Consider the following 17,563-nt stretch of genomic DNA (forward strand, 5'->3'; position numbering starts at 1 on the left):
TATTCCACAGATAACCATCAATTTGGTTTTCTTTACTCTGGTATAGTCGCTAGTAGGCTAATGCAGCTGTCGCTGATAGCCTGCCTCCACCTTATGTCCATAAACAACTAATTAATAGGTAGAATATTGTATTTTCAGGAGAGGACATTATCAGTAATGATGTATGCCAGTAAGTATTTTCTTTGAGATGTTTTGCTAAGATCCTAATACTTTATAAAAGTCAGGTGTTTCTTTTTTTAAGTATGTTCCAGTATTATAAAGCATTAGATTTTATTTAAAGGTTTCAAAGAAACTCCTCATATACATTCATACTTCATTTTAAACTGATTTGTTAAGTTTCTTGTCATTAGGACTGTTTAAAGACCTAGAAATTTAGTTGAGTTCTTCATCCTCTCTGATTTTTATTAACTGTCTTCCTATTTGTTAAATACCTTTATACCTTTCTGATAACTAATGTTCTTTGTTTTTTAAAGCCACTGGATGTTGACAAAGATTCATCTCTGGTGACTCTTTGTTACGGACTTTGCGTTCTGGGACGGAGAGCTTTGGGGACTGCATCCCACCATATGTCCAGGTAAGGAAGGCATTTCTGTTTTCAGGAAGAGAGTAGGAGAAGCTGTATAACATAGATCTGAAAAGTCTGAAATAGCTTTTCATGGAAGCATTCTATGCTAATTTATTGCAAAAGTCTCTTCTGAGAGTTGAGTTCTCCCAAGCGGTTAATAGCTGGCTTTTAAAAATCACACATGTGTGGTAACTACTGATAATAAGAATTTAATGGATTTAAGACATTTTTAAAAATAATCACCCATAAAGTTTGATTGGTCTCCTCCCATTTTACATCTATTTTTCTAATGAGTTACCTCTTTTTATTTTTCCATATTTCCTTGTAGTTTTTGTCCAGAGCATTTATGCTTTTAATATAGTTAATATAGTACATTAGATTTTTGGGAATACAAATATAAGCTGAATTTCTTGACATATGCATCTGAATGAATTAGAACTAAGAAATACTATATATTTTACATTTCTTTTGTGATTACTACATGTTTTCCATTTAAGTTTTTGTGACTTATATACTCTTTGTCTATTGTTTATTTTCATGGGCTTATTACTATAGTGGTTCGTGAACAAGGGCCCCAGATCAATGGGCCCCTGTCCCTTGTGATTCTGACTCAGGGGTTCTAACATTAGTATAGTCATTGGACTCTGTATTTGCAAAACGCTCCCAGATGATTCTGATGCACAACCACATGTAAGAATCAGTGTAATGGAAGTTCTTTGTCAAAATATGTAAATTTTTATCTCCAATCCTAACAGTAATTTAGAGTCATTCCTCTATGGATTGCATGCCCTATTTAAGGGAGATTTCCGTATTTCTTCAATTCGAGATGAATGGATCTTCGCTGACATGGAATTGCTAAGGAAAGTCGTAGTCCCGGGAATCCGCATGTCCATTAAACTCCATCAGGTAAGAAGAGGAGAATTATAATGCATTACTGGTGTTTAATGGCACTTCTTCATTTGACTTCCAAATTACGTTTCTTAGGAACCTTTTGAGAAATATTATTTGAAACACAGAAAAACATGATTTATGCCAAGATATTAGATCTTAGAAGCCTGAACCTGTGTTTCTAAGGGTAAATGTGAATATTAATATCAGAGAGTAACTGATCTGGACATGAACTTGAGGAAAACTGTCAGCAGTGACAAACTAGAAACAAAGCTCTCTGGCCCATATAATTCTTGTTTTGACCTCACATTTCACATAATTGTAATTCAAGCCTCTTCTGTAGGGGAATGTTAGCCAGCTCCCAGTGCAGTGTGGTAAACAAACATCTCAGGAGGGTTGTGAGTGCTACTGTTACTGAGCGATGAGCTTCATGTAGCATGCTACATAGAATAATAGATGGTTAGGACAGATTTAGCCTTAGTTAAATAATCCTAGTAGGGTAATAAAATTAAAATGTGGACCCAAAATACATATCCAGAGCCCTGGATGATTTCAAGACTGTTTTAGGAAATTAAGTACTGGTACTTGCTACTCTAATCATTCCACTGAACAATAGTCGTCAGATCTGATGACAAAGACCACATGATAAGCCTCATTAAAATGCAACTGTTGTACTCAAATCTGTTTGAATCTTTTTTTCCCCCAAATAAAGGGTAAATTACTCCTCAAGTGATTTTACTGTGATCTAAACTGTTAGAATAAAGTCACTGTTCCGTATTATTTAGGAGATTACTGACAAGGGATATATTATTTGAAAGTCTCTGTGGAAAATGGAAAACTATTTTGAAGATCATGGAGAAAATACACATTTGGGAACAAATAGAGTTGTCTATCTTCAGACTAGCTTTACAGTTTTGAGCCAAGTCAGTGTGTTTAAATGAAAAAGATGATGACTTTAGATTAAAATGTTTTTAAAACTTTAGAATTTCTTAAAAGGCACTGATTAATATATCTGCTATGTAAGAAATACTCTGTTTTATACAGCATGATTACCTAACAGCTCCAGGTCAACATCTTCAGTTAATTCTAAACATTATGACAGGTGTTTCCTCTCCAGCTGTCAGAGAAGAAACTGAGGCACAGGGGATTTTCTGACACCTTAGGTCTTTGCCCCCGTCTCTGCCTACAGGTGCTCTTCCCTGTTGCTGCCAGGTCCATTTCCTTACATGTTCCTTTGGCTATGGCATTATTGCCTGTGACAGTGTTTCTCTACCTTATATTTGGCCCAGCACACTTGGGCTGCACACTAGAGCTCACTCTCATTAGCCATGACCAACAACAGTGACAAACAGTGGGGATAAGGAGTTGGAATCAGGAACCCGGGAGCCGTGAAGAGCTGGTGGCAGGGGGGAAGATAGAGAACGCAAATGCAGCCTGGAGAAATTCCGTAATTCTGATACACGTTTGAGGAGGGTGAGATCTACCTGTACAGTAGCCAGAAACAACCACTTAACTGAGTTTTGAGCGAGATGTTGGGTTGCCCACGAGGGACTCTTGGGCCAAGAAAAGATAGATCTGTAAATCGGTACTGGTAATCTCCCAAGTTCATACTCATACATTATACTCACATATTTCATGATTTATGTACTCACGAAAACCCATCCCACAAAAGTAACAATAAGTTTATGTATTAAAAGAAAGGATATGCATACATACTCCGTACAACCCAGCAATTCCTCTCCTAGATAATTACGTAAGAGAATGGAAGTCTATGTCGACACGCATGTGTGCCTAGCAGTTTTAGTTGTAATAGCCCCAAACTGGAAACAACTTAAATGTCCATCAACAGATGAACATACTAATTATGGTATATCTACGTGGGGATAGAATATTACTTAGCAGTAGAAAGAAATGAACTATTGTTAGATACCACAACATGAATGAATCTCAGACATTATACACAGCAGAAGAAACCAGACATAAAAAGAGTACATACTGTATGATTTTATTTATATAAAATCTAAAACAAATCTAACTAGTCTGTAGCCACAGAAAGCAGATTCGTGATTCCTTAGGATGTGGAGATTGAATGCCAAAAGACAGGAAGGAATTTTTGGGGGTGATGGAAAGTTTTAGATCTAGATTGTGTTGGTGATTACATGGGTGTGCATATTTGTCAAAATGCATGTAACTGTACACTTAAAATGGTATAATTTATTTTATGTAAAGAAAAGGTTTTGTTCCTGGAAACCTAGAAATATAAAATTTCTCTTAACTCTTGCCTCTCAGACAGTCCTTGATAATGTGCGTTTAGCACACTTTGTAGGTGTTTTTAATTTTTACTTTTTCCTTTACAGTTTTTTTATTTTTTAATTCTCCAATTGACTGTATTATGTTTTTACTTTATAAATAAAAATGGTCATAATCTCTGTGATATTTAGTAAATGTTCAGTATTGTACAGCATATTGGTGCTCTCACATACATAATACCACCACAATCCAGAAAATTGTTTTCATCCCAGTTCGGTAGGTGAAGACTCAGAACTCAGAGAAATTAAGCAGATTGCCTTTTTCACATGTTCGCCTGCTCTTGTCCTCTATTTAATCATTTTGTGAAACACTTTACCTCCTTATTTGTTTTACCTTTTTCATTAGTCTCTTTGAAGATTACATGGTTGTTAGAACTAAAATAATCAGGGGTGCCAGGTGGCTCAGATGGTTGGGCGTCTGCCTTACAGCTCAGGTCGTATCTCCAGGTCCTGGGATCAAGCCCCAAGTCAGGCTCCCTGCTAAGCTGGAAGCCTGCTTCTCCCTCTGCCTCTCCCCCTGCTTGTGCTCTCTGTCTCTCTCTCTCTCTCTTAAAATGAATAAATAAAATCTTTAAAAATAAAATAATCAAAGTCCAGTTTGGCTTATAAGTGATATATGACAAAAATCTTACAGTGTGTGGTTGAGGACAGGGATCATTTTTTACTAATCTTTATATCTTCGTTGCTTAGCACGAGGCTTGGCAGCCAGTGAATGTAAAATGAATGAGTTTCGTGTTTTGTTTTGTTTTTTAAATAAATATCCTGTGCGTTGGCTTGTAACTTTTCAAGTATATTTTTAAAATGCCTTTGAAAACTTTTCCCAGAACTGGGAACATTTTCTCTTTGTATTTGAAAAATAATGAAAACCGTTAAAAAGTGAGCTTCACCCAAGAGTGAGTATTCCCATCACCCCATACCATTGTATGGCCCTTCCAGGAAGCAGTCACTGCCAGTAATTTGATGCATATATTTTCTGATTTTCCTGACTTCATAGACATTTCCATCTATATGTACAAATATTTTCCTTTGTGCTACATAAAATGATCTGTAACACATGCTTTTTCCCCCCCTATTTAGTATAACATGGATACTTTCTAAGTAAGCACATATAGAGGCACCCCACATATTTATTTAATGGCTCTATAGTATTCTAGGATATAATTTTAAACTACAGTTTATTCGGCCATTTCCCTATTCATGGACATTCTGCTTGTTTCAAATACTTTGCCTCTAAAACAATAGTCATCCAACTATCTTAAGCCCAGTGAAAAGAAATATTTGAGCAAGATTCAGCTAACTCCATTTTGGCATGCCTAATAATTTCCAACTTTGTCCATTTTATTAAGAGTATAACTGTTACGTCTGTCTGCACTTTTATTTTCCATTCAAAAATTGTACCAACACTACTATACAAAGATAGGATTCCTTCCCTAAAGGAACTGTTTCCTAAAGGAGAGCACATCATATGATGTCTGGCTATCTGCTGCTATAGGAAAGTGAGCTCAGTATTTAAAAGAAAGGTCAGGAGGGTTGGTGTATGATGTACAGAGGTATTGTAAGTTGTAAATTCTAGCTTAGGCCACGCACGTTCTTTAGACGCAGAGTTGGAGTCCAGGATTCCTGTGCCAGAGATGACAGGGTGCCCTCAGGGGAATTTGTAAGGAAGGGAGGGAAGCAGGAAAGAACAGGGAAGGAGCTAAGCAAAACTATGTTTCAACTAAATTCTAGCTTCTACCGGATTTAGAATGAGTTCTAGAGTGTCAGTGTCACCAGGAGTTACATGGTGTACCTTGAGTCCCCCACACCCAAGTAGGGAACAAACCTCCCTTGGCATTTCCTGCCCAGGCAGCTCCATCAACTGAAGGTAGTTCTAAGAGGAGGGAATAACTGAGCTGTTAAGAACCAATGCTCAAAGCATTGGAGAGGGGAGTGCACCAGATCAGTAAAAGAAATCTGGACAAAGGTACAGGGGAGATGCTCCACAATCTGGCTAAAAGCTAGTTTTCTAATTTTTTTTTTTTAGTATTTTCTAACTAGACCCTAAGTTCCATGAGAACAGTGCTTGTATCTGTCGTGCTCACTACTCTTTCCCCAGGGTCTAGCACAGTGCTGCCTGGCAACGTAATAGAAACCCAATTCCCCAGAGAGACTTTAGGCTATAATCACCTTTGTGTTTTTCACTGGCCTGTGCTTCTCCCCTGTAGGATGTCTTGTCTGGAGCTCTCTCCCTGTCCCCCACAGTGCCTATCTCCAGCCACTGACATTGTCCTCCTTTCAGATCCAGTTCAAAACCACCTGCATTGTGTAACTTCCCTAATCACAGCAGCTAGACTTGACAGGTTTTTCAGTTAACATTTGTAATCATATACTTTTAAAAATCAGAATGATAAATTCTCTTTAAACATGTGTTCTAAGTCCTGGCTTAATCATTTACTAACTTTCCAAACCTAGGAAGCAGCTATGACTCTTTGAACTTCAGATTTGATATTTGCAAAATGCCGGTAGTATGTACTGAACCTGCTTGGCAAGTTCAGGGAAAAAACGTGTTGCAGAACTTTTTACATTATGAAGCATTATTCACATATACAGTGAATACTTTTATTATTCTCATATAGGCTAGTCGCTAGATGTGGAGGTGCATCACTGGGGAGCTTGCCTTCTTACACTCACCCATCTCCCCTCAGATATCACACACAGTCTGGTCACTTGGCTTGAGTAGAAATGAGTTACTTTACCTGCATGTAAAAATTTATCAACCTCCCAACTATGAATACGTACGATTGTATACTCTTCACTTCAGAAGTTCAGATTCGTGTTATGGTTATGTGGGTATATGTCCTGGATCCCCTGTTAATTTGCACTGTTTCTGAAGGGGGGATAGATTCCACATAGGCCTTTTTCATCCATGCTCTCTGCCATAGAATCCCCCACATGAGAGGTATTAAATAACGGCTTGTGGAATGCAGCAGTGGTTGTTACATAGACCAAGAGATTTCTCAGGGAAGACTTGACTAGCTTCTTTAGGACTAGGACCCTTAATTTATTATCTTAACTACATGAGATAAAATACTATATTGGAATCATTCTAGAGATGTGGCTTTATGTTAAAAATGCCTTGTTAAAAAGAAACACTACTGGGTGCCTGGGTGGCTCAGATAGTTAAGTGTCTGCCTTCGACTCAGGTCATAATCCCAGGGTCCTGGGATCGAGTCCCACATCAGGCTCCCTGCTCAAGTGCAGAGCCTGCTTCTCCCTCTGCCTCCGCCATTCCCTTTGCTTGTGCTCTCTGGCTCTATCTCTCTGTCAAATAAATAAGTAAAATCTTAAAAAAAAAAAAATACTGCTTAGGGAACTTTTATGTAGCTTAGCCTTCCTTAACTGATACCAGTGAGATGATCCTTGAAGAGAAAAAAATGTGTGAATGAAGACATGTAAAACCCCACTTAAATGAGAAAAAGAAAATATATAAAAATTGGAAAAATATTTGTTTATTTAAAACTTAGAAGATAGGGTTGGGTTGAAGAATTTACAAAAGTAGTATGGCAGGGGCTCCTGGCTGGCTCAGCCGTTAAGCGTCTGCCTTCAGCTCAGGTCATGGTCCAGGGTCCTTGGATTGAGTTCTGCATTGGGCTCCCTGCTTGGCGGGAAGCCTGCTTCTCCCCCTCCCACGCCCTCTGCTTGTGTTTCCTCTCTCGCTGTGTCTCTCTCTGTCAAATAAGTAAAATCTTAAAAAAAAAAAAAAAAGTAGTATGGCAATAATGAGCTAATTCCTAACCTGGTTAAATTTAAGACTCTCTGTCTCCAACAATAATAATATGTGCGGTTGTGAAATACTCATATTAAACCAGTTTTTCAGAATTTTCATTTAGTAACTGATTAGTAACTGCAGAAGTGTTTATGATTCCACTGGAAGTCCTTCTCTTCCTGTAAAGTTTATAGTTTTTATTTCTCTATTTAGGATCATTTCACTTCTCCAGATGAGTATGATGACCCTACTGTGCTCTATGAAGCCATTGTGTCTCATGAAAAGAACCTCGTAATAGCCCATGAAGGGGACCCTGCATGGCGGAGTGCAGTCCTTGCCAACTCTCCCTCCCTTCTCGCTCTGCGGCATGTCATGGATGATGGCACCAATGAATATAAGATCATCATGCTGAATAGACGCTATCTGAGCTTTAGGGTCATTAAGGTAAGTTTTTGAAGCATTTATTTGTATCTGGGGAAAAAAAAATGGAAGTTAGATAACCTTATCCCAACTTAAAAAGTGAAATTCTTTTTATTTTTTTATTTTTATTTTTTTTTTAAAGATTTATTTATTTATTTGAGAGAGAGAGAATGAGAGAGAGAGAGAGTACATGAGAGGGGGGAGGGTCAGAGGGAGAAGCAGGCTCCCTTACTGAGCAGGGAGCCCGATGTGGGACTCGATTCCGGGACTCCGGGATCATGACCTGAGCCGAAGGCAGTCGCTTAACCAACTGAGCCACCCAGGCGCCCTAAAAAGTGAAATTCTTTTTATAGAAAAAAAATGACCATACTACATTAGCATTGATTGTTTATGAGCACTTAATTTATTTTGTAATTTTTTCTATCCTCTGAAATTTTCTCATGTGCCATAAAGTCTTAAAATTTTTGCTTATTTCTGTTTTGGCAGTCTTTTATCTATTATATATGCTCTCTGGGCAGCATTTCTTCTTAAAAGATCAGCACTATATTGCTAATTTGATTTCCAGGTTGCAAAATAATACCATAGCTTGTACTTTTTGTTGTTTTTTTGTTTGTCTTTTTTAAAATTAGTTTCAGAGGTAGAATTTAGTGATTCATCAATTGTATATAACACCCAGTGCTCATTACATCCAGTGCCCTCCTTAATGCCCTTCACCCAGTTATCCCTTCCCCCCACCTACCTCCCCTTGTTTGTTGCTTTTTTAAACATCTCACGGCTTTAGGAGACATAATTTCTGAAATTTTATTTTAATAGTTAATAATGATTCACTTTTTATCTACTTCATTTAATCAACCTGCAAAGTCACAAACATCCTTTTAACTCTGAATATTTTGTTACTGCTCCTTTCTGTCAAATATATCTGTTATCTCAATTATAAAATTCAGTGCATTATTGATTTGGAAAACTTCGTATTTTTACCAGACAGACCAGGGAAAACAGTTCTGCATGTGCTTATTATTTGACAGCCCACTGGTGACAATGGAAAATTGATGAACTCCTGTTTAAATGTGACCTACTGGGCGCCTGGGTGGCTCAGTTGGTTAAGCGACTGCCTTCGTCTCGTCATGATCCCGGAGTCCCGGGATCGGGTCCCGCATCGGGCTCCCTGCTCGGCAGGGGAGTCTGCTTCTCCCTCTGACCCTCTCCTCTCTCATGCTCTCTCTCTCTCTCTCATTCTCGCTCTCAAATAAAAAAAAAAAATGTGACCTACTTGTATTTGTTTCCTGCTTTTCACAGTTGGTTCTCATATGTCTTTTGTATCCCTCCCATTTATACTCTTCTGTTTATATGAATTTCATTCTTGGCCCCTTCACCTAATTCCCATGTGTTCTGGTTTTCAGGTTAATAAGGAATGTGTCCGAGGTCTTTGGGCAGGACAACAGCAAGAGCTTGTTTTTCTACGTAACCGTAACCCAGAGAGAGGTAGCATCCAAAATGCAAAACAAGCTCTGAGAAACATGATAAACTCATCTTGTGATCAGCCTATTGGCTACCCAATCTTTGTCTCACCCCTGACAACTTCTTACTCTGACAGCCATGAACAGCTTAAAGAAATCCTTGGGGGACCTATCAGTTTGGGAAATATCAGAAACTTCATAGTGTCAACCTGGCACAGGTGAGCTATGTGGTTGCATGTTCAGTGGTGGTGTGTTCTGACTCTCTTCATCGAGGCAGTTTGCATGAGTATCACCTGGAAATCTTATAGAAAAAATACAGATGCCATGACACAATATAAACCTATTCTGTCAGGAACTTTAGAAAGTAGTCTGGGCATTTTTATCCTCAGACTCTTATTAGGTAAATCTCATGTACAACTCTGGTTAAGAACCACTGATCCAGCATTTCGTAGAATCTTGAATAGTTCTCTTTTCTATTAAGTTTTTTAACTCTGTATTGCAGCATAGTGCCACTATTAGGATGTGTGGGCCAACAAACAGCAAATTAGAGAAAAACCTAACACAGTTGAACAAGTTGCTCACCTGCTGTTTTATTCCATTCTAGCAGTAGGGGGAGCACGCCGTACTTGCTGAAACTCCTAGTTACGTGCTACTACTGCCATTTGAACAATCCAGTCATCACTCTGATCTCAAATCTGTCATGTCTTCGAATGTGCACATGAATTTTTTCTCTGCCTTTTGTCTAGTAGATTATAGTGTTCAGTATAGGAACATCATAGTTTGGTGGATAGTGAAGAAAAATCATAGAGTATCTTTTCAATTTCTTACAGGCTTTTGTTTAGATCCTTAAATAACAGAACTTAAGAAAAACAGAATGTGGGATTAGGGTGGCAAACTCTCCAACAGGCATACTCAAAAAAAAAAAGAGTCGCACCATTTTAACATCAGTCCCTATCCAAACAGAAAGAAGAACATAAACCACAGTGGTGTTTGAAGAAATTCCTTTTCAAAAATTATCTGTTGTGCTGGAATTGCATTAAAGAGGTTGAATTCTCTTCCCTCGAGAGAAATGGTGTAGAGATTAAGGTGCCCAGCTGTGCTGGTTTGCGCAGGACTGAGAAGTGTCCTGGGAAGCAGGACTTTCAGTGCCAAACTGAGACAGTTGTGGGCAACCCAGGATAGTTGGTCACCCTACATTTAAAAAAAAAAAAAGGAAAAATGATTGCAGCAGCTCTCTTCCAAGTGTCCTACAGCAGAAATTAGGTTTTCAGAAGTTGCACACTTCAGAGGCACTGAACAGGCACTGGCAAGAATCCTATTGCTATCTTAATGGTACAGTTTTGTTATGTGCAGTTTATTATGGCTAAGGAAAGATGAAAAGATTGGGAAAGATGATAAAAAGTGAAGGTAGATTGGGAAGAACTGAGGCAGTGAGAATAAGGGGGGGATAGTTCTTAGGCCATTCTTTGAAAACATAGCTGCCTTTTTTTTGTGTTTCTAATACTGACTGCACCATGAAGACTTTCAAAGATGAACATTTGTGGCATTAACCATTCAGAAGAGCTAGAAATAGAGTAAGACACCTGTCTTGAAGGGATCGGGGGGTAATGCTGCTTACTCTGGTGTGTGTTCCTAGGTTAAGGAAAGGGTGTGGGGCTGGCTGTAACAGCGGTGGCAATATTGAAGATGGGGACACTGGAGGTGGGATGTCCTGCACCAGCAACAATGCCACGAGTGCCAGTGACCCCCATAGCAGTGTGTCCCAGGGAAGCACTGGAAATCCAGCGCCAGGGTCGGGAGCAGGACTCCATCCACCGGTCACATCTTATCCTCCAGCACTAGGTAACGTGAAAACAAAAGTATGTATTGAACTTAGCCTCTTAGTATGTGTGTGTAAAGAGAATTATCTGCTGGGCACCAGGGTGGCTCAGTTAAGCGTCAGACTCTTGATTTCAGCTCAGGTCATGATCTCAGGGTGGTGGGATTGAGCCCTGAGACGGGCTCCGTACTGGGCGTGGAGCCTGCTTGGGATTCTCTCTCTCCCTCTCCCTCTGTCCCTCCCCACCCCCACCCCCCAAGTCCCCTGCCCCTCTACCCTCCCACTCACGGGTGTGTGCTCGCTTTCTCTCTCTGTGTCTTTCTTCTCTCTCTCTCTCAAAAAGAAAAAAGAGAGAATTCTGTATACCTACTTGGAATATGTAAAAAGAATGTTTTGTTTGATTCCTGGTTGGACATTATCCTATTTATATTAAATATATGTATTATTTGGAATATTATTTCTTCAAAAGTATCATTTTTAAAGGCTAATAATATTTAGTATAATTTATTTAACTTCTCTTTCATTGGACAATGATTTGGTTTCTCCTGAATGTTATAATAAACTTTGTAATCACTATTTTCTTGGGCTAGAGACTTTAAAAATGCGATCATTAAGTCAAAGTTTATGAGAATATTTAAGATTCATGACACATAATGCCAAAAATCTTTCTAGCAAGTTTTTGTTTTGTTTTGTTTGTTTTTTACCAATTGGCACTCTCCCCGGTCATACATCGGAATGCCCATCCTGTAACCTTTCACCAGCGTGGAGTGTTATCAGTTCCCATCTCTGCTCCCTGCTTGCTGAGAGGGACGGGAGAAGGGTGATCTTTAATTCATTGTTATAATTTACATTGCTCTGATACCTAAGATTGGAAGGTTTTAAATCAGTTTATCACCTATTCCTCTTTTTGAAGTACCTATTAAGTCTCTTGCCCATTTTTCTCTTTGGTTATCTTTTTCTTTCTTTTTTTTATTTTAATTTCAAATTAGTTAACATACAGTGCAGCACTGGTTTCAGGAGCAGAATCCAGTGACTCATCACTCACAACACCCAGTGCTCATCCCAACAAGTGCCCTCCTCAATGCCTGTCATCCATTTACCCCATCCCCCCGCCTACCTCCCCTCCAGCAACCCTCAGTTTGTTCTCTATAGTTACGAGTCTCATATGGTTTGCTTCCCTCTCCGTTTTTATCTTATTTTTTTTCCCTTCCGCTTTGTTCCTCTGTTTTGTTTCATAAATTCCACATATGAGTGAAATCATAGGATGTTTGTCTTTCACTGACTGACTTATTTCACTTAGCATAATACCCTCTAGTTCCATGATTATCTTTTTCTTATTTGTATATTTTGTGTTTGAGTTTTTTCTCAGCTTTCTGTACTACAAATACCTTTTGCCATTCTATCCCTTGTCTTTCCATTCTCTTCCTAAGAAGGGTGGCTCCTCTTCTTTTGACAAAGTGTAGAGCAATTTACTGATCTTTTCTTTTATGATTAGTACTTTTTATATCCTACTTAAGAAAATTTTTCCTATCCCAAGGCATGAGGGTTTGGTTTTTCTGTTTTTGTTTTTCACTAATTTTCTTTTTACACAAGATCTGTCATCCACCTGGTATGCAGTAGGAATCATATTTAATCTGTTTTCATATGGCTGGTTGGGTTGATTCAGTACTGTCTTTTCCCCTACTGCTTCACATGAATGAGATGAAGTCTTAAGACATTTATTGTTAAGTTAAAAAAAAAATCCAGTAGCACTGGAATTAAGACTCAAAATAGTTGTATTACACCAACATTTTGTATGTTCTTTTGTAACTTCTGAGTGAAAAGCTAGAACTTTCATTGTGCTTTTTTAAATGCTCTTATTTTGATCAGCTCTTTATTTTCAGATAGAAAGTACATGGAGCAATTTTTTCAATATAGTTAATTATTTCTTAATCTTCACATTACTGTTAAAAGTCAGGAAAAAGATGAACCTGAGGAATCATATCAAGCCATTTGAAAAAGGACACAGAAGGACCTGCTATTCAGTATCACTGATAATTCATATTTAGTGGTAATCTCTTAATGGATATGAAAATTACAATGTGGTATCACCATCTCTCTATACACTGTGCAGTTTGTCCTTGGAATGGATTGAAGGACATTAATTCTATACTTTTGAGAAGTAGTAGTTACAGATCTTGCCCCTTAGTAGATCCTTAATAAATATTTCTTATGGTCTCATTTCATGAGATACTTCATTTCTGAAATATTAAAGAATTATTCTTATTATTCTGAAATATTTCTGTGGAAGATATTTTAGGAGTCATCTCAATGTTAAATCCTGATATTTGCTGAAATTATATGTCTTGCTTTTGTTCCAGAATTTTAATTTTAAAGAGCATTAGCAAATTAAAATTATTATCAAAACCACACAAGAAAACAGATCTCAGATATTTATTTCCTTTTGACAACACTAAAAGTTTTAGGTATGGGGCGCCTGGATGGCACAGTCAGTTAAGCGTCCAACTCTTGGTTTTGGCTCAAGTCATGATCTCACGGTCAGGAGATCAAGCCCCTCATTGGGCTTCACGTACAGCAGGGAGTCTGTTGGATATTCTCTCTCTCCCTCTGCCTCTATCCCTCTCCCAACTTGTGCATGTGCATGCTTGCATGCTCTCTTGCACTCTCTCTCTCAAATAAAATCTTTTTTTAAAAAGTTGTAGGTATAAATATAAACTTTTTTAAAAAAAGTTTTAGGTATAATTTAAATTCAGTGAATTGACCAAGTAATTACTTAAGGGAAAATCTCTTAGAAACTACAAAGAAAAAAAAAAACCCAAAACACCCCGTGTTTGAATCATTGCACTTAGAATGCTGTTGTTGTTTATCCTTCGCTAGGCACTAGCCACAGCTCCCACTCCGTACAGTCAAGCCTGGTTAGACAGTCCCCTGCTCGCGCCTCAGTGGCCAGCCAGTCTTCTTACTGCTACAGCAGCCGGCACTCGTCGCTCCGGATGTCCACCACGGGATTTGTGCCTTGTCGGCGCTCTTCCACGAGTCAGATATCACTTCGAAACTTACCGTCCTCCATCCAGTCCCGCCTCTCTATGGTGAACCAGATGGAGCCCTCCGGTCAGAGCGGCATGGCCTGTGTGCAGCATGGCCTGCCTTCTTCCAGCAGCTCCAGCCAGAGCATCCCAGCCTGCAAACATCACACTCTCGTGGGCTTTCTTGGGACAGAGGGAGGTCAGAGCAGTGCCACTGATGCCCAGCCAGGCAACACCTTAAGTCCTGCCAATAATTCACACACCAAAAGGGGGGACGTGATTTACCGAGTCCAAGTGAGTAAGCACATGGTTCTTGTGCTGTTTGTGTCACATTTGTTTTTACTTCTTGTTTGTCGAGTAAAGGATTCTGATGAGAACACACCTTCCTCTTACTTAGTCTGAAGACTAGGATATGTTTGAATGTTGAAAAAAATTTTTCTGCCAGTGTAAAGAACTGAAAGCAGGTAGCATTCCAGTGGTTTTGTTCCCTGCTCAGCTGCTGTCGTGTGGCTGTTGCAGTAAGGTCAGCCAGTAGGCTAAAAGGAATTCAGGAGGTGGTCCTCTAGATTGTTTTTTGTTTAGTTACAGGCAGTGGAGAACTTGAGATGCAAAGAGTCTGTGAGAGAAATTTTGTTTGATATTATGTAATTTGTCATCATCGAGAAAAAATTGAATTGGAAATGACCCGTATTTATTTGCAATATAGATTGTCGATCCCAGTCAGATTCTGGATGGGATCAACCTGTCAAAAAGGAAAGAGCTGCAGTGGCCTGAGGAGTCTATTCGGTTAAAAGCTGGGAGAAACAGCTGGAAAGACTGGAGTCCTCAGGAGGGCATGGAAGGCCATGTAAGTTCTCTCACGAAGCTGACCCATGCTCTCACTTTTTTGTAGCCTGACTGACTTGTTTGCATGTGTTTGGCTAATTTATGCGTATGTTTTTTTAAATGTACCTTTTGCTAAATTACCAAACAGAATTACTACCTCTAATTTTGCGTGAATTTTGTGAATGTTTTCAAGGTCTCTCACTAACTTACTGTATTCTGAATCATTAGGTGATTCACCGATGGGTGCCTTGCAGCAGAGATCCAGGTACTAGATCCCACATCGACAAGACAGTACTTCTGGTCCAGATTGATGATAAATATGTGACTGTCATTGAAACGGGGGTACTAGAACTTGGGGCCGAAGTGTGAGCCAGTGTTTTATAACTACGTTTCTTTGCCCTCTCCATTCCAAGACATTGGAAAAAGAGAGGAGAGCGTGGAAGATGCCTGCAGGTATTCCTTTGCTCCTGTATGGGAGAGACTTGGACGGAGAGCGGGCTTGGTTAAGCGCCTCTCCTTTGCCCTTCACCCTGACTCCTGTCACTGTCTCCATCCCCAAATAAAGCTGAAATATTTTTTTAAGTTAGCTACCAAGAAAACATTTTGCATGAAGGATAAAGTTCTGTTAAAAATACATCCTTAAAAAAAGCTTTTTCCTATGTATTGCCTATGCTTTACATCAACAAGCTCTTCATTTCTAAACTACGATCTCATATTTTTCTAATTTCTTTGCCAAAAATAATTGCCATGTTTTGTCACAGAACGTGAAATCCATTTACCTTGATTTTTAAGAACAGACCAGTATAGAAACCTTCAGTTAGACATTTAGCAGTGTGAACGTTTAATGTACAGTGAAAGAGACTATGAACAGACATAGATTTATCTTATTCCTTGAGCGCTAAAAACTTTAATGAGAAAACTGCACTAATTTTTTACAACAATGCACTAAAGTCTGAGATTTCTCAGAACATTTATTTATATATAAAAATAAAATACCATTATTTAAAAATTGCCTTTGGGATTAACCCCTTCCCTTTCCTTAAACATACATAGCAGGAACCGTGCTGCTCATTTTCTGTTAGGGTGTGTACTTCATGCCAGTACATTGGGTGTTTTCTTTAAAATGAACGCTAAATCGCAAGACACACTGAGCTTCACCTTTAGCATTTCCCGGAGATAACAGCGCATCGGTCCTGTGAACACTACTGCCAACTCCTGTGTCCACATGTCAGATGAGCCCCAGCACCAGGTGTGCCCCAGGCCCTCTGCTTCTCTCCACTTGGGGCAAGCTCTGCTGGGGTCAGTGCTGGGAAGAAAAGATTTTTTCAAAGACAAAGATGAACAACCGGGAATTTAAAGAAAGAATTCGTTGCTTTTCTTGTAAGAGTTATTAGCTCTTGAAGTTATTCACATGCAGTTCAGTTAGTCAAGCAGAATTTTTTCAAACGAAATTATCCCAATGGTGCAGTTCTTACTGTTATATCCCTCTCTAAATAACCTCGCCTTTTATTTTGCTCCTCTCTTCTTTTTCTATTACTTGAATTTTATTTCCTGTAATTTATAGTGTGTAGGTGTAATTTGAAATATTTATAACTGTGAAATTGACTTAATAATGTTGTCTCATAAATTTTATTGTTTTTTTTTTAAAAGATGTGTGTATTCAGGGAAATATATAATTCAGATTTACAATTGGGCTAGGTGGAAACTGCAGTTTAGATTTAATTTTCAACTGTTGGCATTTTTTAGAACCCTCAGAAAACTTTCCCCCTTTGTGTGAAACTCCAAAGACGACTGTGTATCTCCTCTGAGCATTTAGGAGCAGCCATCTTTCTACCCCGCTGTAAATGGGAAGTAAAAAGAAGCAGGTGAAATCGATTTTAATCTTGTAATTTAGTGAATCCAATGCACCCAAAGTGTTACTCATTCAGCACATGGCACCAGTCGTATTTCCAGTACTCGCTGGCCACATGTGCCACGTGGCTCCTGTATTGGATGGCACAGGCTTAAAGTGTCTTCTGATGAGATGACAGGAGAGAGGAGCTGTCTCTCTCCTTGCTCCCTACTGTTGCTCCTCCAGAGTAGCATAACACTTCAGTAGAAGGAAGGAAAACTAAGTAGCTGATGTACGCCACCCGACTGCATTTTCATCTGTTTTGCTCTTTTCTAATGTACAATTTTTGTGGTAATTTAGGACCTAGTGTGCCTCGTGCTGATGTTTCCATACTTCACACTTTGCAAAATTTACTGTTTAAAAACATTTGTTGAGTGATTTCCTGAACCTTTACACAAAGGGTACCCTTGCTAAATTGACCAATTAAAATGTATTTTCCTGATATTGTTCATGATATTCTGTATTCTGTATTTGCCTCATTTTGGCAAATTCACAGTATGTCATCAAGGTTCAGGCTTTTATTTTTCTCTTCTGAAACTGAATATATGATCTGTCTGTCTAACCATCTATATTTATTTAAGATATTCTCAAAGGAGTTACAATTCCTGCTGCTTGTTC

General features: G+C 38.8%; 1 protein-coding gene across 6 annotated transcripts in view; it reads left to right on the forward strand.

Moving 5' to 3' along the window:
• Positions 1–15,640, forward strand: part of PCNX1 (pecanex 1) — a 151,553-nt gene extending 135,913 nt beyond the window's left edge. For all 6 annotated transcript variants that reach the window (XM_073895437.1, XM_025869773.2, XM_025869774.2 and 3 more), the window contains 8 exons: positions 474–574; positions 1,321–1,471; positions 7,721–7,951; positions 9,328–9,602; positions 11,021–11,226; positions 14,081–14,523; positions 14,936–15,076; positions 15,283–15,640. In XM_073895437.1, the coding sequence (XP_073751538.1) occupies positions 474–574; positions 1,321–1,471; positions 7,721–7,951; positions 9,328–9,602; positions 11,021–11,226; positions 14,081–14,523; positions 14,936–15,076; positions 15,283–15,423 (1,689 nt within the window). In that variant the 3' untranslated portion in view covers positions 15,424–15,640. The remainder of the gene's footprint in view (positions 1–473; positions 575–1,320; positions 1,472–7,720; positions 7,952–9,327; positions 9,603–11,020; positions 11,227–14,080; positions 14,524–14,935; positions 15,077–15,282) is intronic.
• The last annotated feature ends 1,923 nt before the right edge of the window (positions 15,641–17,563 follow it).

Source organism: Callorhinus ursinus, unplaced genomic scaffold, assembly GCF_003265705.2.
Source record: "Callorhinus ursinus isolate GAN/ISIS: 27379988/994484 unplaced genomic scaffold, GSC_fseal_2.0 scaffold8, whole genome shotgun sequence".
NCBI classification, from domain to species: domain Eukaryota; kingdom Metazoa; phylum Chordata; class Mammalia; order Carnivora; family Otariidae; genus Callorhinus; species Callorhinus ursinus.